At 43.1% G+C, this 24355-nt stretch overlaps 1 protein-coding gene across 1 annotated transcript in view; it reads left to right on the forward strand.

The window, feature by feature from the left end:
* The first annotated feature begins 175 nt into the window (after positions 1-175).
* Positions 176-24355, forward strand: part of zcchc24 (zinc finger, CCHC domain containing 24) — a 28484-nt gene continuing 4304 nt past the window's right edge. Inside the window, exons 1-3 of the mRNA XM_037271876.1 lie at positions 176-690; positions 4662-4862; positions 23814-23978. Coding sequence (XP_037127771.1) covers positions 448-690; positions 4662-4862; positions 23814-23978 — 609 coding nt within the window. The 5' untranslated portion in view covers positions 176-447. The remainder of the gene's footprint in view (positions 691-4661; positions 4863-23813; positions 23979-24355) is intronic.

The following is a 24355-nucleotide window of genomic DNA, read 5'->3' on the forward strand; positions in this document are numbered from 1 at the left end:
ACACTCGCTGGCTAATGTGTTAAATGAATTTAGTGGTGGTCGGGGCTTTGGAGAGAGATTTGACCAGCGAACCATTTGGCCAAAAACGCCGCTCACGAATGCTCACGCAGGCCAATCGCTGATTGGCCAGCGTTCTCGACGACTCTCCGCTGTCCTCATTTAATATTCAAAGCAGCTCTCTCAGCCCCGCTGCAATAAAGGCAGATAGCGGACCATGGGGAGCAAGGGGGGGGAAACTTTTTTATACTGACATGTCAGCGCTATGACTTTTGACTAAGACTTGACTGGGGCCAGGCTCCGGGCGTGAGGAGCGTGCAAGTTGTTGTTTTTTTCGGGATCAAAAAAGGAGAACGCGACTTCTCGCCCCCGAGGAAAAAAGCCACCAAGAAACGAGTTCCATTGAAAGTTTCAGCGGTGGCAAGTCGAGTTCAGCCCTTTGGATTGAAGATGAGCTTATTGTCTGCCATAGACACGAGTGCCTCCGTGTACCAGCCTGCGCAACTCCTCAACTGGGTCTATCTCTCCTTGCAAGACCCCCACCACCAGACCAGCGCCTTTGACGCATTCAGACCCGAGCCCAACTCTTCCCACCCGGACCTCAACTTCAGCAAGAGTCCCGCTTCGGCCGACTTGAGCTCTTCTCTGAACTCCAACTATCTCAACAACTTCTTTCAGCTACAACGCAATGAGGTGACATTTATGTGTAATAATGTTTAGTATGATCTCCTTATATATGCTTTTTTTTATTTTTTATTTATCCATTCATTTTTTTGGGAGTGTGTTTCAAGTAACTGAGCTGGATGCATGCATGTGCAGTGAATGTTTGTGAAATAACAGCACGAACTATTCTGGAATGATACTGTGATCATTTTTATATGGACCATGACTTCAGCCACCCCAATGGGGGTGTTATGAAGTTCCAGCTAAACATTTTTGAATGAATTCAGTCATCATGCCAAAAATTCCACGTATAGAATGACTCACAGCTTTTTGACTCCTGATTTGCTACCTGTAAAATGATAAGTTTTGAATGCATGCTGTTTAAAGTCTGCAGGTTTTGTTATCGTGTGTGAGACAAGTGTTAAGAAAGCCTTGAGTCGGGAGGTGTGGGAACCGAAAGGCCATATTAAGTTGAATAAAAGTATACAATGATGGTAGCGATGTGGGTTGAATGGTTCTCTGAAGTTTTATTAGTTTACAATATATTGCAGGCAGGCCAAATGAAAGGCTTTCACGGGCCTTATATGGCACACACGCCACAGGTTTTCTACCAGTGTATTGAGTCATTCGAGCCAAGTCTTAAATAGGTCCAAGTTTCAAACAGAAAACAGATCCCAATGAATTTGGTCTCATTAAGACTGTGACATAACTCAAACCTGTTACTCTGGCCCAAAATGTCTTGCCTGTAACATTTGCACAAATGCAATGATTTCAAAATGTTTTGGATTAGAACAAATAAATGTGGACTAGTTTTAGACTTGAACGAACCAGCTGAGCAGCACACACTATCCTTTTTTTTTTTTGACCTCTTCAAATAGACCCGGCCATGCAAACAGCAAATCAACTGGTGTTTGCATATTGTCTATTTTTGAAGCACTGTGTAATTTTAGGGACAAACATGCCGCTAATGTTTGCTGCGGGCAAACCTGATACTACAAACTGTGCACATTGCAAACACACTACTTCGGCGAAGGCACACTCGCTTATAGTTCTCGTGTGTTTATGACACTGCAGTTTGAACACCCAAAGTAGACGTGCTAGTGTTCTTTATTATGGTGATCGCTATAGACGTCACTTAACACGAAACAGTCCTCCGAAGAATGGGTGTGCACACAATGCCATTACACGCAATTGTGTCATGCAATTCAATCCACATGAGAATAACGTGTTTCAAAGTGAACGAGCGTGCGTACGGGCTGGAAAGAGTTTAGGGGCACTGGGGGATTTTGCAACTTTCTATGTCGACTGCGCCAAGCTAAATAAACCAACGCGGAGGTTTGATGATGAGATGAGTAATGTCGTTGTTTTCAAGACACGAAAGTGCAAAAATCAGATTTCACCTCGTCGTAGCTTTCTGACGTAACTTAGCTCTGATTCAAAAAGACATAAATGCTTATGCGATCAATCGTTACAAGCTTTCTGTTTTTGTTTCCAGGTTGCATTAACCCTAACCTATAGCAGTTTCCTTTCTAACTTCCTGCAGTTTGATGCGAACTCGGCTCACCCACCAGGCACAACAGCTCCGGTTTTAAAACAACAGCGTGTGATTGCCCGCTGATGGACAATGCTAAATCTGGGAAAAAACAAATGCTTATCTCGCTCGCTTCCACGGGACATTATTTACTAGCCTTCGTAGTACGCGATGTACACATCCATCACAACGTGCCAAATCCAGCACATTCTTCGACTTAATACTGACTCACCTAAAAGTTTCACCCCAACTTTGTATGAAATCACTTTGGTTCCGTCTGCCAGCTGGACAGCGCAAGCGAAGAACCAAGTTGAGTGTTTGTCAAAGTAGCACCACAGCAACTGCACTAAGTGAATCCGCAAACAAGTGTGTGTGCGGTAACGCATAACACAGTCCGACCCGAGGCTGAAAGGCACGGCAGATGGAAAACCTGAGAACGGACGGGACGCTGATGCTTGATTTACAGTGACAACATGTAATAAATGAACACGGCCTCAAAGCTGGAGCTGGTTAGAGAGTCCGCGGCAAACAGACTGCAGATACGATATAGATCTGGCGCCGAGCCGCGGCCAGGTTGCCAAGTTTTGGGTTTCTGCGCAATGCAACATTAAACAGCAACATTATTTCCCAGACACCGGGCCGGATCCCAAAAAATGCTTGACCCTCTGTGACGAGGTGATGAATTTATCTGCGGATCCCATCAAGACCACTGCCCGAGCTCTTCGCATTTATGTGGCTTCTCAAGTATTTGTCATTAGAGCAGTTAAAGGATTAATCATTCGATGCCAGATGTCGCGGTTGTTGGTGAACCGTGAATATTTTCATAAGACCAAGTCCAAAGGAATAAATTGTTATTTTTTCAAGTTTCATCAAAGTCTTTTGGTCCAAGTCATACTCAAAGTATTTCTGAATGTTTCAAGCAAATTGGAAGTCGTTTGATCCAAATTTAAACAAAGTTTCCAAAGACTCATTTTGGGATCAAGTAGGATCTAAGTCGCATCGTCGAAATTTCAAATGGGTCTTTTGGTTCAAGATCGTTTCGTACCGGCCCGCAATTGTCCCCATTTAGTGTCAAGCTGGTCCCCAGTGCGATCTACGAACAAGTGCCTGACCCAAGACGCAGTTCACCTCTTTCTGGGCTTCATGCAATAACTCCAGGCCTGGGACTACCTTGGACTTGACCCAAAACTTTCATGACCTGACTAAGGGGATCAAATTCATTTGGATTTGTTTTGAAGTATTTACCACTTGAGACCAAATGACTTTTTTGAATAGTGGTACATAACTTGGACAAAATGGATTTCTTGGGACTGGCAGCAAATGACCCAAGACTTGCGGAACACAAGATTTGTCTTTTACTGGACTCAGTCCCTGATATTTACCCAACACAGATTTGACATTTCAATGAATCTCTGTGTAGCAATGACTTGACTAATAACACCAAGGTCTTAAGATTTACATGGTAGCATCTAATTTGACTCGTCTTTTTAATCATGGAGTTCTCAAGTTCTCGAATGTGCTTTTGGGTCATAAGTCAACAGTGACAAGAGGCGACCCGAGGGCAGTTTTGGGAAGAGCAATGTTCACATGATCCAAAGGGCTTTTCTTTAGAACAGAGGAAGGGAAATGAAGCTCAGTGGGCAGCTTTGGTCCTGCTATTAATATTCAGACGGCATTTTCAGTGCCACAGCTGGGTCAGCGCCACGATTCTCTGCGACAACGCAAAGTGACCACGGCTTGTTTACCACCGGGAGCATCTGGTGACATTGGTGATGTTCCGCAGACTGGCCGAGGAACATGCCTCCCATATTGTTGACAATGACTCATCCTCTGTAAAGTCCTGTTCTTCTCCTCTCTCTGCGAACCTGTTTAGTACTTTCCCAGCTCATGAGCACAGCTGGGACTCTGGCCAGATGTTCTGAATTTAATGAGGGAAAAGATCTTTGGGCTTAGTTTCTTTCCTCATTTTTGTTTTTGTCCAGCACAAATTGGAGAGGACACATGCGAAAGAAATTGCTTATGAAACACAGAATCTTTCAAAATGCAAAATAATTAAATAGTCAGGCACCATTGAAGTTTAAGGGCATATTAAATGTGACTTTGTTGGCTTCTGACACTCTGCGCTCACATGAACAATTCAGATGTACTTTGATCGCTCTCAAGTGAACACAACTGAGATGACCCCAGACGGTGGTCTCAGTTCCGTTGACATCAGGTCAGTGGAACAGTTTGCTTAACCTCTGCGACGTGAACAGTAAGGTCACCGGGTTCACCTTTCTTACTCTTTCTTTCCTGACAATCCTTTTGTGTATATTCTCTTACAAATGAGAAACATAAAAACACCTGCTAGTCCTCTGCGGCTTTTATGAACAAAACAAGATTTCCCCCTAATTTGAGCTGGTGTGTCTTATAATCCATAGTATTTCTTTCTTTTCCAACCGCTTCTATCTTCTTGTGTTTTTTCCCACAGGCCTTAAACAACAACGTGTATAAGAATGTATCGCCCTACGGCTCCCTGAACAACATCGTGGACGGACTCAACTCGCTGACGGACCACTTCTCAGACCTTTCCCTTTCATCGGAGCCGAGAAAGCCCAACAAGAGACCGCCGCCGAATTATTTGTGCCACCTGTGCTTCAACAAGGGTCATTACATCAAAGACTGCCCTCAGGTTGGTTACATCAGAGAAAGATCAACGTTACGTGATCAGTCTGTGTTATCGCTCGTGTTTTGTTTTAATTATCTTCTGTTGATACTGCGTCTTTTAATTTGTTTCACATGACAAGCGGACCTGTCCACAGTGTCTCTCTGGCTCACTCCCTCATGCTGCCTCTCTATATCTCGGCTCTGACCTACTTGTAAAACAGGCCGCCCTCTGTCTTCGGAAGTCATGTGTGCAAGTGTGCGCGTGTATTTGCGCGCTCGCCTTCCTCTTGACCGCAATGCGTTCAAGAGGCCGCTAGGAATCATCCGTCATAAACAAGTCAGGCTAGTTCAAAGGTTAAGTTGTGTATCGCTGCATGGATTCATCATTTGATGGCTCCAAACACGAACAGCTGTCTTCTTTGATTTGGCCAAATGGATTTCACGTATCTGCGCCATTCCTCATGCTCATCACAGATTGGTTCTTGCATCTTTGTTTGGGCCCAGTTTTTTGTCAGCCCAAAGACGACTTCTCATCACCACGAATCAATCCTATCTTATTTTTTTATCGAAAACTTTAGATTGGAAAATGACAATCAGAAAGCAGGTTTATTACGGATTGTGATGCCGATGATGTGGTTTTGAAAATCCCTCCCATTTGGAACATTTTGTCCTTCGGTGATGACAAAGATAAGAAAACCTTGACAGCATTCTCAAAGACACAATTTCATTAGTGGGTCGGTCGCTCACAAAATATTTATTTGGGTGTGTGAGCAGGCCTTCCAGTGTAAATAAAATGATGACAGTTATCTGTTTGAGTTCTGTGATTTAGCGGGCGGCGATTTTGCAATACTTGTTGAAAAATTCTCAAAGTCCAAAAAATGTGTGTCCGATGAAGCAAATGTAGAGTATCTCAAGATTTTTGTTGGTTTTGGAAAGACATGTCTTTCCTTCTACAATGTCGAGAGAAAGTAACTTCAAATCGAGTAACTTCCTCTAAGATGAGTTTTACAGATTAAAGATTAAGATTAAAGTCCCAATGATCGTCACACACACACCTGGGTGTGGTGAAATTTGTCCTCTGCATTTAACCCATCCCCGTGCGATGTTGCAGGTGTTCACTTTGGTGTCCTATGGTGACCTGCAAAACGGTGAGCCTAATAAAGATCCCATTTCATTGGACCTTAGTCTAAAATATATTACACTAACGTGTTTTCTGGTTCCTCATTTTCTCTCCCATCGCCTGGGTGAGGCGCGAGGGCTATGTTCCTTTTGCATGGAAGAGTAACGAGGAGCAGATGTGAGATTAAAATGCTTTGACTGGCTTTATGACATATGATGGCTGGTCCCAGGAGGTCCGTAAAAGACCTGCGCAGTGATGAAATATCTTGTGCGCCAAAGCCAAAGTCCAATGTGTGGGAATTAGATCATCTATTGACCACTCGAATCAAACAACAAGGTTACGTTGGCCTCCGTTTTCGAAGAAGTTAACGATGAGATGTGAGCGCGAATCAAATGACTGTAGCAAGCGTTGACAAAGTACCCCGTAATCTAGCACGTTTGTTATCTTTTCCACAACTCTATCAAGCCAGTTCGAAAAACCACATGATGTCTACTTTAGAGCGTGTCCTCTTAAAATGATACGTTGAAATGCCGTTTCAAATAAGCCCGCCGACAATGGCCGTGAAAAACCAAAAAAACTTGGACTCAATCTTGCCAAAGATGTCAGGATTCCAGGGTCAAACACAAAAATCAAGACTCCTTCTGGTTTTTGTTTCAGCTGTTGTTAAACTGCCAGTTGTAATTCAAAATGCCGCAAAGTCTCCAAACGCCGTCCACACCTACACACTTCATCAACGTCCTGATCTTTTTTCTTTTTCTTAACGCTCTCCTGGGCCCCGTGACGTGAACTTGCAATTGTGCGATATCGCTTCTACTATTACCTGCGGTGCCGTCACTTGACCCCGATCATGTGCATGACATACATTTTGCAATTATGGCGGCGGTGTCCTACTCGCATATTACGCAACACTTTGTTTCGAGCCATACCGATCATACTTTCGTAAGAGTTCTGATTTCTCTTGCACTGCTAGAGTGTAAAGTAATTGAATAGCTGAGGCCACCAAAGTATGTAAGTGAATTACAGAAATCGTAAGCCCATTTGAGTTGGTAATAACATGTTCCCATCGGAACCACAAATGGAGGAGTGGAGACAATGGTTCTTGATAGTCGAGAGAAAACCACAAGCCTGGCAGCCTGCCGCTTCCCTTCGTCACGGGGACAGAGGTGTTATGTAAACTGGCTTTTATTCGGAAAATGAGGTCGCTCCCCCAGTCATGAGCAGAATGCCCCTCACTGCCGCCGCCCCGCCTTGGCTGGCTTCCAACATGTCTTCCACTTGCACTCATGATTTGCCTCAACTCAGGGGACTAATAAGCCCTCCGACAGTTGGCCTCACCTCGGATACGATTGATGAAAACGATGCACGGAATGATATTCTTGCATTTAGTTATGGACTCGTGGAAAATTCGACGGTTATATATGGGTGGTCTGTGTGTGTAATTATTGACATATTTAATGCAAAACCTCAGCCACCACCTAAGGAATTCACGGACTGTTTTTTTAGACTTCCAAATCAGTCAGCAACACAAAAATAAACACCTCTCTCAAAATGAAAAAAAAAAAGGGAACTCCTATAGCTTCACGTTAGAAAAGCAGGCACGGACGATTTCTTTATTTGTATTTATTTTTAACACCCCCTGGTTTATTGTTTAAAGCGTGTAACCGACACGTTCGCTAAGAGATGCAAATCTGGAACGAGGTGATCGAATTGAATGAAAGATGTTTTGCTGCGCTGTTCCAAAGATTTATTGCACCCTCCTCCACTTGAACATGAAACGCTTTGTTTGGACCGTTCCTAATAAAAAGAGATAAGCGGGACGTAACAGAAGAGCAAGACATGATCAAGATCACAGACCGTTCTATACGGCCTCAAGATAATGCTCCTTTTGTTCGATTGCTGGAATGTGAGTATTTTTAAGACGAGTACGCAATATTCAGTAGCTAGCGCTTGTTTTGGGTGACATAAATGAATTCATTCACTTTGGGGTCAAATGCCAACACGAGCGGATCCTGATCAAGACCATATGTCGTACTTGAACAGGCCTCACACCTAAAGTGGTAGTGGCAAATGGTGGCGGCCATTATCTCCTTAGAACGGTGTCCAAATGTTAACCTAAGGCGAGATGTTCACGCTAGAGGAAGATCACGACTCATTGACTTGCTCAAATGTGTTTTTACTGCAGTGTTGGTGATAAAGCTAATGGCAACCCATCATGCCAGCCAAGTGTGTGTGTGTGTGTGTGTGTTTTTTTTATTGTTATTATTCCGACAGAACACATTTGGTTTTAAGTCTTGCAGTGTTTGTATTTGTCAGAGCCTCCTTTGAATAGCTTGGCCACACCGCTGGCTCTTTTGCAACAAAGTTCTATTTGTTCTATTTACTACGCTTCCTTCCTTGTTGCATGACCTCCTTGTGGCCAATGTTCAGCTTTTACATCGATTGAGAGTTATGTTGCGTTTTATTTGTTTCTTGCTTTTCTCTGATTCAAAACAACAACGCTGACTACAAACGTTTGTATGCCATCATAGATTGCAAATTGGAATGTTTTCAAACATAATGTATAATCTGCTTGTTGATGTATTCAAAAATAAGTTGAAGACTGGGAAAGTAGAACTTTTTAAAAAAAAACTATACTTACTTTCATGCCAATGTGCTCTATTTTGATTTTGCATTCTTTTGCCGCATTTCTTGTTTTTGTGAAAACAACATTGCAATTGGTTCGGGTTTCATTTGGTTCGGGTTATTCACAGAATTTGGGGAGAATTGCTACGAATCGGATTTTTTTCAGTGAGTTCAGTAAATGATTTAGGAAGGCATAACTCTTCGAAGCTGATGCTGTATTTACAGCAATACATGCAGAATTCATACTATCAACAAGCATCTGCTACTTTCTGGGTGAAGATGACCAGCTAAAATGGGCCGAGTTTCCAGTAACTCCAATTGTTATCAAAACATTCCACATTCACACATGCTGAGGCAGCTTTGTAAAAGAACTCTTTTCCCCATCCAGATCACTGGTTGTGTTCTTAAAATGGTCTTTAGAAAGTGTTTTGTTTTGATTCCAACTTGCTGTGTAAGAGGCAGAATTTATACATTCAGTACATAGATCTGATTTGCAAATGTAAGTTTCAAAAATTCCATTTTTCGTGCCTTCAGACTCCACCACACTTGTCTTAAAACGGCCACAATGACACAGTTGTTATCTATTTCCAGTTGAAAAGGTTGCCACATCAAAAGCCCCCACTGTCTTGAGATCAGCACTATCCACTACGCTCTAGTCTTATTCTGGGAACCTGATGAAATTCATCCAAACAACCCTCCATCATTCTTTCATAAGTATGCCGGTACAGCTTTGTTAAAAGTTCCAATTACAAGGTCTTAACGCAAGAGACAATAGCGGTGTCCCGCGAGGCGAAGAAGGAGGGTGAGCACAGAGCCTTGTGCAATCATTATTTAATCAATCCCCGTCGCCCATTGAGCGGGAAATTATTTACATTCTCGTTCCCCAGCTGTTTTCTCTCGCCTTGTCTTTAATTCCTGCACTCCTTTGCTTTTGTGAGCCCTGCTGATAAACAATCTTTCGACACCACTGTCATGAGAGAGTGCTTCCCATTTTCTACCCATGATCTCTGCAGGCCCCTGGGCCACTTCTGCATGGCTGCTGTTATGTGCCGTGGCAGGCGCTTTGGATGTTTCCCTGTAATGGCACAGTACACAATTGATTCACACACAGGAAGAGGAAAAACAAAAAAGGGAGGGTACAGACAGCTTGAAGGCCTGAGTCGAGTTTGGAGACAGTGAGCCAAGGAAAGCAGTATGAGGACACTTCCCATGCTCGGAAATCAAAGCTTGAAGAATGATATGAAAAAAAAGTGTGGTTTCCTGCCAGCTGGTTTGTGTTCGGTACCGAAATCCCATTCTTCCGCTCACTTTTTGCTGAGACAACAATCGCACCACTTCCTGTTTTGATAAGCGTGACACCCAACCTCACCGCGTGGGTCATAGGTGTGGAAAGTAGCACTAGCGCTAGCATTAGCACTGGGACGAGCAAATTACGAGGGAATATTCAAATACATTTTTGTCCTACGTTTATATTACTAGAGTTTGAGGTCAAAATAAGAGTCTACAAATTCTGAGGTGACTTTTTGTTGATGGGAAAACCGTGTTTGTGCGCATATTTTTACTCAAAGTGACAATACCACTAGCAGCTACTAGCATGTAAACGGGAAGGATTTGAACAACTACATCAAATTTGGCAGCATTTCCTTGTGTAACCCTAACCTCAAATGGTTTATGTCGCATTCCGACGAGGGATATTTAGTTTAAATGGTGCTAAATTAGCGTTTAGTTCCATACATACGTTCTGTGGTCTTCCAATTATCCTGCCAAGCCAGCAATAAAATGTAGACTCTGCTTCACTGAAGCAAATAAACAAAATCTCTCGACAGTTGCTCATCAATCTTTGGACATAAATTAGTCTTCACGGCAGTGAGTGATACTAATACTGTCATTTCTTACAGTCATTCTTTAATAATAGAGTATTTCCCCGCATCTGTTGAATACGTCTTCCCCCCTGCTGCCCGGCAACACGTCGAGTGATTAACTGCACAGTAACCCCACTGTGGCTTGTGTGCATAACACAGCTACAGTGTCACCGGGGTCCTCGGCCATACCGCGGCTGCAGGAACTGGGTCGCCAGGATGGCTCGCCTGACACTGAGGAGGGAGTGTCGTAGGTCAGATATTCACTACAGAGTGATATCCTGGAAGGACAGCAGTTCCAAAGATGTTTGATAGTTTCTTTTGTGTGTGTGTGTTTTTATATAACCAAGAGAGACCACAGAGCTTCACCATGGCCAATAAGCAGAAGGCGACAAGCAACTGTCCAGAACATTTTGTTTTGAATGACTTGAGGTTTTGTGACACATTTTTTCCGCTGGCCCTTGAAGAGAGTTGGAAGAGGCTACTTTTGCATAACTATAGTGACAGAGGACGAACTCTGAGAACTTTCTACCTAATTCAGTTGGACTTGCCCAAAAAAGGTTTCACGTTGTTGGCCTTTATGGTACCCTTGAACAAATAGTGGCAAACAGATGGAAAACACAATTTCCTTGATGGGCTAATCTCGTCACGCTCTACCTAATTTGTCTCACTACTTTGTTCGGTAAACTCTGGTTCTGATGTCAAATTCATATTTTGCTCTGGTGGAATGTAGTCAAATCTTATCACGTTGGGTCAGATTACAACTGTCTTAGTTGTAGAACGAAGTTTGATGAAATCATTTTCTGGCTATAGTAGCTTATTGATTTGGGTGCGGTTCCTAAAACAAAAGCCGCTTCTTAATTGATGACGAATGGTTGAAGAGTGTGACAGCTTCCACATACTTACCTCATCCTTATCTTGCCTGTGGTATGTTGACTGGAGTTCATTGACATTCGTCAGAGATATGAGTTTGAATGACAAAGAAGGCTGAGACACTGTGAAGCTGTGAGCGCTGGCATACAATTCTGGATGGGGTGTCAAGGGATCAGGGAGTGACACTGCCTGCTTTGTGTCGGGGTCTGAATGGGCACCTTAGGGAGAGGCTGTGGTTCTGAATGGGCACCATTGGGCTAAGCCATAGTTGCCGGGAAAGAAGGCCAGTAATTAAGGCCAGCATTGTGCGTCTGCAGGATCTGCTAGACGAAGAGGTCAGGAAGGCAGTCCTGTATTGTTGCCTCAGCAGCAATCTCAGAGGTGCATAAGCCTTGTACATGTTTAGAGAGTGGGCCTTGGATCTCTGGGAAGAAAAATATAATTACAACAACAAACCACGCTGGCTGCCCTATAGAGGTTTTTCATCCATATGTCAACATACAAACTATAATGGTCTCTTCTGCGGTTTGGATTTTGTAACTCTTATTTTCCTCCCTCCTTAAGTGTCTTGAAGTACTTTTCTGGCATCCTACCCAGAAACGTCGGCCTCCTCGAGGAATCAGGGCCGAGTTAACCATAGCTTAGAGAACAGTTGTGGTCAGCATGTGAAGCCACGGACGGGGGGGGGGGGGGGTGCGTACGCATTCGAGGTAAGCCCAAATCAGCCTTTACAAAGTGCAAGTGGACATGATGTGCTCTGAGTTTTATTTATTTGCACGGATTCGGTTCAAGGAGATTAGAATAACAGCGGGAAGAAATGTGCCGGCCGACAGAAGGAAAAATCCCATTAATCATACATGTAGGAGAGATCCTGCGGATTATGCAATAAGGTGGAGACAGGTTCAAACCTTCAAACATGAATGAATTGAGAATAAACAAGATGATAGGACTTCATGTTTGTTTTTTCAGGTTCTGAAACGGATCCCCAAGAGGAACATGCTTTACATCGGCTAGACTTGTAACATGGTTTGGATTGAATACAGAGAACAGTTGAAGGCTTCTTCCCTGTCTTGATATTTTTCCTCAGTAACTCGCCAGATTTGGGGGATCCATGCTCAGAATTTCATTGAAGTTTTTTCTTCCCCTGTATCTCTTTGCCCTACAGTGTGCCAGGAAGTTTCTGGAGGGGTTGAGGACTCAGGGTGGCGGATGGTGGGCGGTTCTGCAGCATGGGAATGTTTTTACAGGACGACCCTTGATCTTCCTTGCAGTCACAGTCGGAGACTCTGAACGTAGCGTGTCTATCTCTACCCTCACACTCACTCAGACAGGTTACCACAAGTGAAAGGAGAAAAGCTTATCAAGAACACCACTTTCATAATAGAACCATCTTCAAACTGCAGATAAGACCGGAGCTAGGAAAGTCAGGCAGAGTAGAGGGTGAACAAACTAGATTCCTCAATGGTGTTTGGAAAGAAGGGGGAGTTTTCTTCATGGTTAAAACCACCGGCTCATTGTTGTGGGCCTGCCTGTAACTACGGAAACTGCTTTGAATGTAGATAACCTTGTCCTCTGCAATTACTTTTCATATTGACACATCACACAGTAGAAGCTGTCTATGGACCGACAGTATATACGCAATATAGTATCGTGTACATACAAACAGCACAACTTGGTAAATGATGTGCACCTCTGAGAACTGGCCTGCCACTCAACCTGCTCTTGTCATTCACTTTGCTGGTAACCCAACGCTGGCATGCAGCTGCGCCGCTTGCTGGGCCTAGTGGGACGGTTGTTAAGTCCAAGGCTAGTCTAGGGCCGTGGTTGGGAGGGGGTTCACACCCACGGCTCCACTTAGCATTAGCCCTTAAGCCCTCGTGAATACGGTCAGCATAGGCATAAGGTTCATTTCCATTAGGTGGTGAGAATGGTGTGATGATGGAAGAGAGCTTCTGCGCACAGACTGCATGCTCATTTTTGTGAATAAAGCCGGAAGAGAGAAGGATTCTGATTAGCTCCAAAATAAAACAAAAAAAAATGCTTCTTTGGCCTGCAGCAAAATACCCAAGTTTAATCCCCTGAGAGGTGATTCCACCTGACATCCAAGAACATGAGACATGAGATCCGTGGCCAATTAGGGAAGCTGGGTTGTGGAAATGTAGGAATCTGGGAATAAGCGCTGGCTTGGCGTGGTGATGTGCATCTGCAGCTGTCTTGGACGGGAGTGACGCAGAGCTCCGTTGAGATGCACACCCATAAACAAATGCAGACGCACACATATGTGTGTGACTTGGATGACCTTTCAGGATGAATTTGAAATGCACTATGAACAGGAGAAGATTTATTGGCCAGTTTAAGAATCAAATGCATGAATTTTGCCATTTATTCGGAGAACATTGAATAGTAGGATGTGGATTCACGTTTTACAGAGGGACCAATTATTGGATGCATTCATTGTACTTTTTGTTTTCATTTGGCAATTTTCACTTGAAAGCACTGGCATATATATATATATATATATATATGAACTAACTGAACTAATCAAACTAGTTTTTAAAACTAGTTTGATTAGTTCATTTAGTTGTAATTCCTGATTACGGTGGACCGCTGCGTACTAGCAGTTTGGCATCTGCAGATTTCCAGATTAATTTATATAATATCTTTTTTCACCCCGTCTTGTACTGGCTAAATAAGTATTTCATCATGAGACGGTCGGTACCCAGCTGCGTTCGGCATGAGACCTCTACCATGGGTTTATCAAAACAGCAACAAATTGCAACTTTAATTTGTAATAATTAAATCAGAGATTTGGTCTAATCTAAGTCAACAGTGCTGTATATTCTAATATCATCATAATAATTGAAACATCAAGTGTTTTTCCATACCTGGAAAAGAGCAAAAAACAAGACAGTTTACACATAAAAAGATTACAACGTCATGTCTCCGTGAACTATTTTGGGTGGGGGGGGGGGGAAAAAGAAGGTTTTAGGCTACAATTGTTTCTCAGTGAGCTCTGATGACATTGGAAACCACTAAAGGTCTTTTTAGCCCCTGGCGAAGCACCTTTACGCCGTATCTACATGACTGATAGCTGTGGGATGTTTTAACTTTAGTCCAGCTGTCTTCATTTACCTTTCCCCCCCATGAGATCCCTCAGCATGTCAGCAGAGAGACTAAACATACTGTACGCAATACGCCAATAAGATATGTTACAGGACTTTGCAGGAATTTGTGGGGGAAATATTAAATCTAGATGCTTGTTCTGTTTTGAGATAAAAAAAAAAAAAACAACACATGTACGAGAGTGAATGCTTAACTTGCCGTGCAGACTTTTAACTGACTAGTCAGTGGCTGGGAATTGTGGTGATTTGATTTCAAGTATTAATGTGAGTTAATAAAGTCATTTATAGCCACGGTTAACATCAGTGGTTTAACCCAGAGGGAAAGTTGTAATTCGAGCTAAGCATGGTCGCCCTCACATTATGTTGTATACTGTAAAACTCGCACGTGTGATTGTAATTCTTTTTTAAAAGCTTGCACATAGCACTTCGATATGAATATGGTCGTGGCGTCTTCCCACGGATCAATTTTCACCCCAGCTTTTGTTCATTGTTATTTGTGCAAGGCATAAGAGAGGATAAACCCTGCTACACGTATGCATATTTAGAGCCGGCAACAACTGGTGTGCACTATTGTGAGTGAGCTGCTTTTAAAAGTGTTGTAGCACATACAAATAAAACCAGGAATTTCTAGAATATGAAACGGTAGTTTAGATAATCTATAGGTTTAAGTGGGGCACATAAAATTCTCACTTGTTCATGTTCCCAAAAATAAACAATGTTTGTCGTAACTTTTCATTCATTAACTTAATATTAGATTGACATTTTACAAGATTATATGTATGCATTTATAGTGGAGCCTTGGTGCTAAACACCGCCGCTAGCTCACTTAGCGTTGCCTTGTTTATAGCTGCTAATAGACTTTCTATTTGGGTGACTCGTGGTAATATTCAGTTTGCATGGCAACAGAAACTATTGATAAACTTTTGCTTCACTTAAGAAAGCTAATTTATTTCACCATTACTGGATTTGAACATTTTGCCCAGCGTACACAACTGATTGTACTATAGCAGCTTGGCCAATTATTTGGCCAGAATGTTTTTTTTATTATCATTATTATTTTGAAGTACTGAAATGATGGGGATATTTGGCTATATTTTTTTTTAAAGACTGAACCTTTCTTATGGAAAACACTATTGTTTATTGATTATGCAAAGGCAGCTAGGCTACTGAGCTAATACAATTGCAACTTTATTACTTTAAGGATTTAATTTCTTCTGCTTCTTTTTTATTCAACATATTTCATTGCACTTAACAAGACTGATAAATGTCTCCTTACTTGTTTCAATAGGCCGAGTTCAGTTATTATGATATTAGAGTGTCTACTATATTTTTTCCAAATCAGCATGCAGCTGATGTTTTATCACCACACTTAATGTCAAAGAATGTGCATACAAGTGTTATATTGCATTCCTCCTTTAGTGGATTAAAATTGACATGAACCAAATGTTGGCGATTATAGCTGCGTGGAAACAAACAGCAAACCACACGATTAATAGACGTGTGTTTACTGAAAGGCTAGATGTATGAAAAAATGTGTCAGTGTCATGTATCGCAGAATAATCAGGCAAAGCCAGGATATTTGTTTTACAGATTGGTTTGGGTATCGGATTGCGTCCAGTTTCTCGATGGCTAACAAGCGAACTGGAACCATATTGGAACAATTTGAGGTCTTATCAGAAATGCTACGCTTAATGAGAAAACAAAAAAGCTGAGCTCACACTAAGGACTTGAACCTCATCCGCTATATCTGAAAATCGATCTCTCGATGAACAGCGGCCAAAACAAATAGTGATCAAGCAGGGAGGACGTCTCCCATACACGCACTGTAGGTTCTGGGCCTGGTTTGGTGTTCTTGTATTGATGTCCTGGGGGATGTGGCGAGGGGGAGAGCGGGGCCGGAGCTCCTCCGCTCCTCCTTTGTTTACACTGATGGTTTCCAGATGCTAGCAGCTAGCCATCAGAGCACTCCGGAACGCTGTGGAGCTGCCCAGGCGTGCAGGGCCCGACGCCAGCCAAGCCAGAATAAAGCAGATAAAAACATTTGCCTTTGTGTTGCAATAACGCAGATAATTGTTTCCAAAGGTGGAGAGCGTTTGAGAAAAGCGATTACGCTTCGTCAGCTTGCACGTGGCTGTCGTAAAGTTGTTGTCACAAATGATGAGCCAACTCTTTCTTGTACACATGGGTGATTGAATCTTACAAACATTGTTGCTTTTTACTGCACATAAATTAATGCAGAGTTTACATGATAAATAATAAAAGCTTTGTGATTTTCACCCTTTTGACCAGGATCGAACTGCTCGAAAGAGTCTGAAAACGTTTGACCCACAAATGCTTATAAGGAATATTGGTGGCTTGTTCAATTCCAATTTTTCCTCATTAATAAGGCCCTGGGACAAATGACACAAGTGGCCGTCGCTTCATTCAGGAAGCGATTGTTTGCAAAAACAAGGAGCCATTGTGCTGCAGCAGCAGCAAGTGCAGATTGATCACTTTTAACAGCACACCTGTTGTCGCCATCACTTTCAGCCTCAGCCACTTTCCTTTGCACGCAGTAGAAAGAGACAGCTGCACTCGCAAAGGAGACGTCCACTACTGAAAAAGATTCACGGGAAAAACACTGGCCGTATTTAGAGCTTGCACTGCATGGCGGGATTGACAAACAGTCTCCCATGATGCACCTGGCTGAGGTTTTAAGTCCAGCAGCGGAAACAGCCAATAAAAAAAAGCTTGCTCTGTGTGCAGTAGGACACAGCTGAGGTGGTCACGGGGTCATTTTTTGTGAGGCTTGAAGCAGTGGCCATCTGCAAGACCTTGCTTGGGCTCTGATCGACAGACTGATCGCATCCTTGCCACTTTATTCTGGAAAGGCTCTGATGTCAGTGATAGTCCAGACATTTGACATGAATGTATCTTGTGTAGCCAGTTTCGCTCCATAGCATGAGCCAAAAAGTCTCAAGATCCAAAAAGACACAGAAGGCTACCATTTTAGATGGAGATGGGAATGGAGAAGAGGCCATGTTAGGGTCACTAAAGGTATTTCCAGACAAAGTGGTTTTGGACCTCCCGTCCAATCGATACCAGATTGGAACTGAATGTGCACTGCTAATCTGCAAAACAGCTACGTTTTTCTCATTGTGTGTGGGCGGAGCATGACAGCAACGCTTGATGATTTGCCATAAAATGTGAAACTCCCAGAAGACATTCATACTGTGGGTGCCTATTACTCTTCTCCCGATCCTCTCCTTTCCACTCTAAACTTTGCTGCTCGTCATAACAAAGCGAAGCAAGCAGCAAGTCGCACAGCAGCCAATCACTATAAAAACCAAAATAAAATAAAACCATTCATAGCTTGTCTGAACTTGTAGTTTTGACAAAACGTGGGGATTAAAAACGTCTTGCCAAGAATATGCCGAGATTCTCACCAAATGTGGAAATATTATCATCGATATTAGATTGATGTGTAGTCATAGTGCACTGTCGAGATATAACGCAATGTTTTTGTTTACTCCAGAATGCTTTCTTGTAGCACATTTCTGCTTTGATGCGGTTAACCCAACAATCAGCGAATCCTTTTGCAAGTACAACTCGCCCAACACGTCTGTGTTGCGGTCTGACAAACAACCTCAGGCGTCAGTTCTTGCGCTGCACTCAATGGGATGGTTTTGTGGTGACTCACTGACCTGTCTGGGTCGCAGTGATGACATTATAATTCTTCTTTTTGCTGTGATGGGAACAGCAAGCCATGCCAAAGAATGCCAAATGCTCATAAAGAGCTTCAGGTTTGTGTACATTTTCACATTTGGCTCAATCAGCCGTTGCTTTGTTTACATTTCAAAAGGTTTCCATTAGCAAATGCATGTCAATGAACCAGAATGCACAATTTGCCCCCCTCAAGATGAAGAGTTTTGGCACATCTGGTGTTTGCTCTCAGCAGAACGTACGTCTCCAGCGCTATTCAAATACAGTGAAAGGGGACTTTAGAAGCTCATTATGAACTCTGAGTTAAATGTCACAATGGGCTGGGAGTGGGAGGACTGAAGTGGAAACAACACTGGGAGAGAGTGTCAGATTTTCTTAATGTTGTGGTGGTATTTTATTAAGACATACTTTATGTCTGTGGTGTTTATGAGTTGATTCATTTCAAATACTACTTACTACAAGAACTTCATTACAAAATCGTATCAGTGGTTTCGAAGATTCTGCTAGAATCTCACGTTTCATTCGATGACATTTTACCCCAATCCAAATGTTCATATTATGTATATGCTATCAACAAACGGGCTCTGGCATCGTGGGAATAATATTTCCAGCTGGACAAGACTTTTAAAGACATTCATCTTTAGACTTTCTTTCGGGAACAGATGAGGGATCTAAAACACAACTGATTCCACAAAGTTGAGAGCAGAAAATTGTCCGGGAGTTCTTGGAAAGATCAAGAACTAAGATTCAGGAAAGACTACAAGACTTGAGGCTGTATTCCAATCTGGATATATTTATGGCTGTGTTTAAAAAACAACAACAATGATAGGACACAGATAAAAAAAGCTTATTATTATTTGGCAGGACCACATCATAACCTGTGATTCCACTCTCCTGGTATCTCGCAAGCAGCAAGAACTTCCAGAAACGAATAATTGATTCTCTTCTTAGAAGTATATACATACGTGTTTATATTTTTGCTAATATTTCCGGCAACACCTCGCTTCTTGATATTTCCCGTTAGATCCATCTCTTATGTCCATGGCTTTTTATTCTTAGTGTTATATGAAGAACCGTTGGACTCCAACCTCGCTATGACCATGAAGATGATAAGCAGTTCAGAAAATGACTAGCTGGATGAGTCAAGTCCTTGTGGAATATTAGCAGCTCTGCGGTTTTCGCAAGAGGTGTCTTACTATTGCTCCAGTGTTCTCTAAAGCCTCAACATTGTTTCCTTACACTAACCTGATTTTACAGTTGCCTAAAAGCCTAGGCAGCAGTATTTTCTTCCCCTGCCTTTATCATCCATGCACAAAGTGCTGCCAATACCCCGGGCCTAAAACAACTGGAGGTAAGATGTCCTCTCTAATATTTAGAAAAAGCAAGACATTCCAACCTTGAGAGTGGTGATCTGGGCTGTGGGAATGTTTGCTCATGGTTTAGACTTGGACGGACGGGACAGCTAATATTAAACGGAGACAAAACGATCCTGGTGCTGGAGACAAAGGATTAAGGGTTCACATTTGAAGGTGAAGGTGAGGTGAGGTGAGGGAGTGTGGCGTCTGGTGTCCGTCCACTTGGTCGTTACTCTCGGCTCGGAATGTGAGATTCTGGACAAAATGTGGGTTCGCCTTCCCTCTTAAGGCCTGGTCAGTTGTCCACTTGTTGGTCATCAGATATCTTTCCAAATTGGTCCTTAGGTAAACAATTCCTGGACTGTGTAACTTGACATCGATTACACGCTATTAGCTGAAAGCCGTTTTTACGACCTCACCAATGGGTGTCTGTCGTCTAGACGGGATCATGGTGTGTTTACAGTGCATCGTCTCAAATGCTTGAGATTCCTAAGTAGTTCTTCTTTTCTCCTTTAATAGGAGATTGGCCTGCACATTCCTCCGCATGATAATGAGTCTAACTGTAGTTGCAGTCGCAGCTACAGTTGTTAGTTACCCCCACCTTTCCGAAAATGGATGACTTAATTGAAAGCAGAGCACTGAATTTTACGACAGCCTCGCCAGTTCAACCCCCACGGAGGCCATCTGCTTCTGATTTAGATTTCCTGCATCTCCATCCTTCAGTTGGCTCAGACGACCGTGGGTCTTGTTAGGGCGCGAGCGCCGGACCATGAGAAAGCTCTCATGGAATTCCATTTTTTTCTCATTACTGTACTTCCCACTCACCTGTTCTCTAGCATTAACATCTGAAAACTCTCCAAATCACTGAGCTGCATGTCACATTTCCCAGACGTGAGCTCTTGTGAAGACGTAGGCACATCTATCATGACAGGAAACGCAAATCATTTGGCTATGACTCACAGAAAGTCAACCATTTTGAGTTCAGCATACACACGTTGGACTTTTTTGACCAAAGGTATGTGCTTCGAGGCTACAAATATTTCGTCGAGGTCACCCTGTCCCATCCATTCAGTTAACTCCTCATGTGAAAAGAGTTAGATAAATACACGTAGAAATGCTGCCCGCACGTCAGTTTAAGAATTATTTGACTCGAAAGCTGGGGAAGGCAAAATTGTAACGCATCATTTTGTGTTAAGGTCTGTTTTGAAAAGCCCTTGCTCGGGACACGAACCAAGAAGATTCATCTGTTCCAGTTCTGCCTTTTTTTTGGTTTTGTTTTTACTGTCTGTATTTGTTGTATTTATTGCAGACATAATCTCATTAATCCCGCCATAAAAGCTGTGGAAGCTGTATTCTCGTAGGAGGCTGCAGTGGGAGTAGCGCAGTTGTCTCCAGAGAGTCGTGAAGGCTGCGGCGGATGTGGGACTTGTGCAGCGTTCTTGTTGCTTTGTGTGTGTTAAAGGGTAACAGGAGGCCAGCGGGACTTTGACAGTCATGTTTGCTTGTGCTCGCGTGTGGCCGTGTTTAGCATTGAGATCGCGTCGCTGAATGTGTGTTTGTCACTAAAATCGAAGGATGTGGCGATTGAAGCTCGCCTGCCTTCTCTTTGGACACAAAAAAACCTTCATCTGTAGCCTCCGACGCTAAAACAAACATTGACTTTAGGTGAGCTGCCACTGTCCTTGTCACACGACAAACACAAAGCCATCTTCCCTAACCGAACCCGTTCAACCGATGTATGGTCCTAAAGCGCCTCTAACGCTCTTACGTAGGTCCACTTAGCTTTTAGATCAGCTTGACTGGCGAGAAAACCAAACATAGCCTCCAGTGGAGGCCAACCTCCTGTTTTTCACAACGTGATGACGCAATTCCATTAAAGTGGTCGCGGCTTGTGTGCGTATTATGACTGTTTTGTAAACGTTACTTGGGAGCCAACGTAGTGTGCTTATTTTCCTGGAAATGGAGCCTAACTAAAACATTTTGTTGTATTCGCAGCGGAGGAGTTTGAGTTGTCGCCCGTAGCTCCAAGTGAAATGAAAATGGAGTGTGAATGAATTTGTTAAAATCCCAAAAGATTCCCTTTGTCTGCCAAAACACAAGTGGGTTGAGTCACAAGAGCCCAGATGTTTTTGAAACATGTTTGGGTGGTCAGTGAAACATGTGATAGCAACTGTGCCTGTTCCAAACATCAGCTTGGTGCGTTTTGCAATGATCCGATCTGACAGCAACGCAACACTTTGGGAGAGTAGCTCAAGGACACCACAGAGTGATACAAAGGATTACTTTATAGTCGACAAGGGCATAATATTTCATTATTTGGTCGGGAAATTCGGAAAGTACAGTTGATTGAAGCAAAATTGGACATTGTGATTCAGTTTCAATTGGTTTGCTGTCGAAAGATGATGACAACAAACAAACGTCAACAAAGCACTTCTGGTGAAATGCTAACAACCTGGAAGGCGGTTTTACTATTACGCAAGATTTTTTTTTTTTGCTAAGCTTGGAAAATAAGACTTAATGAGAGGCTATGAATAACTTTGCGAAACGGTCTTTATGTGACGCTGAATTACAAAATTTATAATCTTGTTGGGCGAGGCACTTTTAGCGTGTGACACTAATATAAATTTATATTGTATTCGTTCCAGTTAGTCATACGTTTTGAACTCCTTTTCCTTGCGCCAAATGAATCTGCCCGAAACAAGATCCATGAGTCATCAACTTGCAGCGAGGATTTGTTTGCTGTGTGCACATTATGAGCATCTTCCAAAGGGAGCTTCATCTCCTCTGACAACATACAGCTGCAGAAGGAGGCCAAAAGGAGCTTGGAAGTAGCGTGGAGCCGGAGACGAAAAATCCTGAGGGGAGCTTTTTCTGTCCTGCCGTGATTGGAGCATGCAGGAGAGATTTGATTTGAAATTTTCCTGAAAATAATTTCTGGCTGTTTGCCTTGCGTTAACTGCGGTCAAAGTTAATACGCCAGGTGCTCGTGATTGGCGTTTTTTTAAACAATCGACCAATTTTGTTTACCCCAAATATTTTTTTATCTTTTCAGCACACTATGTTGATTCTTAGTCTAAACGTCTCTACTAAGATGATCTGATGTGGACCTCATCGTGTTCATTTTGTCGCAATTTTGCAAAATGTAGAAGTAAGAAAAGTTTTCAAAACAGGACATTTTTTGCCCAATGTAGAAATTCTTGAAGGACCTTCTCCCAGCCCTTTCAACAAGGTGGTGTATTATTATTATTTTTGAAATCCACTGTGTATTTTATTACTGAGGACTTGCACTGGCAGTTAAGAATGCACCCAAACAAAATGTCATCACACTTGTCACATTTTCCAGCTTGCGTGTTGTCAGGGCGGGAGATGCGAGACTGACCGTGACTGGGGCGGGGCGGGTGAGGTCATTCGGTTTTGGGGGCCGCGTTGAAGCGCAGCCGTTGGTGCTTATGGGCGCCTTTGCCGGTGCTGATGCAAAGCGTTGACGTGTGTTAAGACGGCGCCAGATGCTGCTGATTAGACTTGCTATTACTCACACACAAGCTGGGACGCACTAAGGAAAGCCCGGGAATGTGCATTGCACCCCCGCACCCCCACACACACATTCGTCACCCTATACCTTCTATGTGCTCCCGAAAATAGGTGTCCAAAGTCACAGCCGCTAATGAAACCAATGTGAAGTCTTGCAGGGAATTTAACAATGCACCGATTAACACCATCAAGTGCAAAGTAAAGATTTGCTTTATTAGGTTGGTTGTTAAGATGTCGCAAGAACTGCAGAATCGAATTTCTGGGAAACTTTGTGGACCATTTCATTTTGGTTCAAAATGGGGTAAAAATGCAAATGGACCAGGGGAGGGGGGTATTTTTTTCATCAGATGGGATTACACAATGGAATGACTACTTTATGAGTAGCTTTGTGTTCTGTTCCGTGAGTTAGGTCCAACTTTGCAACGGCTGGCTTCGACATACATTTTATTTGCGAGAGTTCCCTCCCTGGAAGTGTCCAAAATCAAGTTGCCAACACGGAATCAGGGAAGCGCACTCCTCCCAGCTCCATTTCTCTCACGCGACTGTTCCCAATCATCTCCCTCACGAGAATCATAGCAATGATTTCATCCCGCAGCTGCAATGGAAGTGTGCATCATTTACGCAAGCACGCGCCGAGCCAACCGCATCCGTCCGAGATTGATGACTATTGTTTAATTAGTGATGAAAGGGTAGACACGCCTGTTTGTCAAATATTATCATAGCGGCTAAATGAAACAGCAAGGGATGAAACTTCTGGAGTGTACTCAACTGGTATGGCTTTGTTCTGTGCAGGCCCGACCCAAAGGAGAAGGCCTGACCCCCTACCAGGGCAAGAAAAGATGCTTTGGCGAGTACAAGTGTCCAAAGTGTAAGAGGAAGTGGATGAGCGGTAACTCGTGGGCCAACATGGGGCAAGAATGTATCAAGTGCCACATCAACGTCTATCCACACAAGCAGGTAGGGTAGGCCAGCCCAGCCCAGCCTCAAGCCTGGCGCCTCACCTGCCAAGGCAACAATTCCTCTATTGTAATTTGGACCCAAGATGGCTGAAGTCGATAAGTTCAAGTTTCATGCGAGGGCTCTGCCAGGCAAACATGATTTTTTCAGGGTGTGACCTAAGACTCATGGCCGCGTGTTGACTCGAGGATATCACATATGGTCCTATTTAAAATGTAATAAAAATCAACAATTCATTTCGTCTATTCAACATGAAAACACAATTGCGTTTCCTGGATTCCATTAAATCCTTCAATATTTCTTAAGTAGCTGTTGCATAATTGTACTGAGGAGTCGCCGCCGCTGGAATTTCCCTCTTACGGAATGAAAGCGGCATG

Source organism: Syngnathus acus, chromosome 15, assembly GCF_901709675.1.
Source record: "Syngnathus acus chromosome 15, fSynAcu1.2, whole genome shotgun sequence".
NCBI classification, from domain to species: domain Eukaryota; kingdom Metazoa; phylum Chordata; class Actinopteri; order Syngnathiformes; family Syngnathidae; genus Syngnathus; species Syngnathus acus.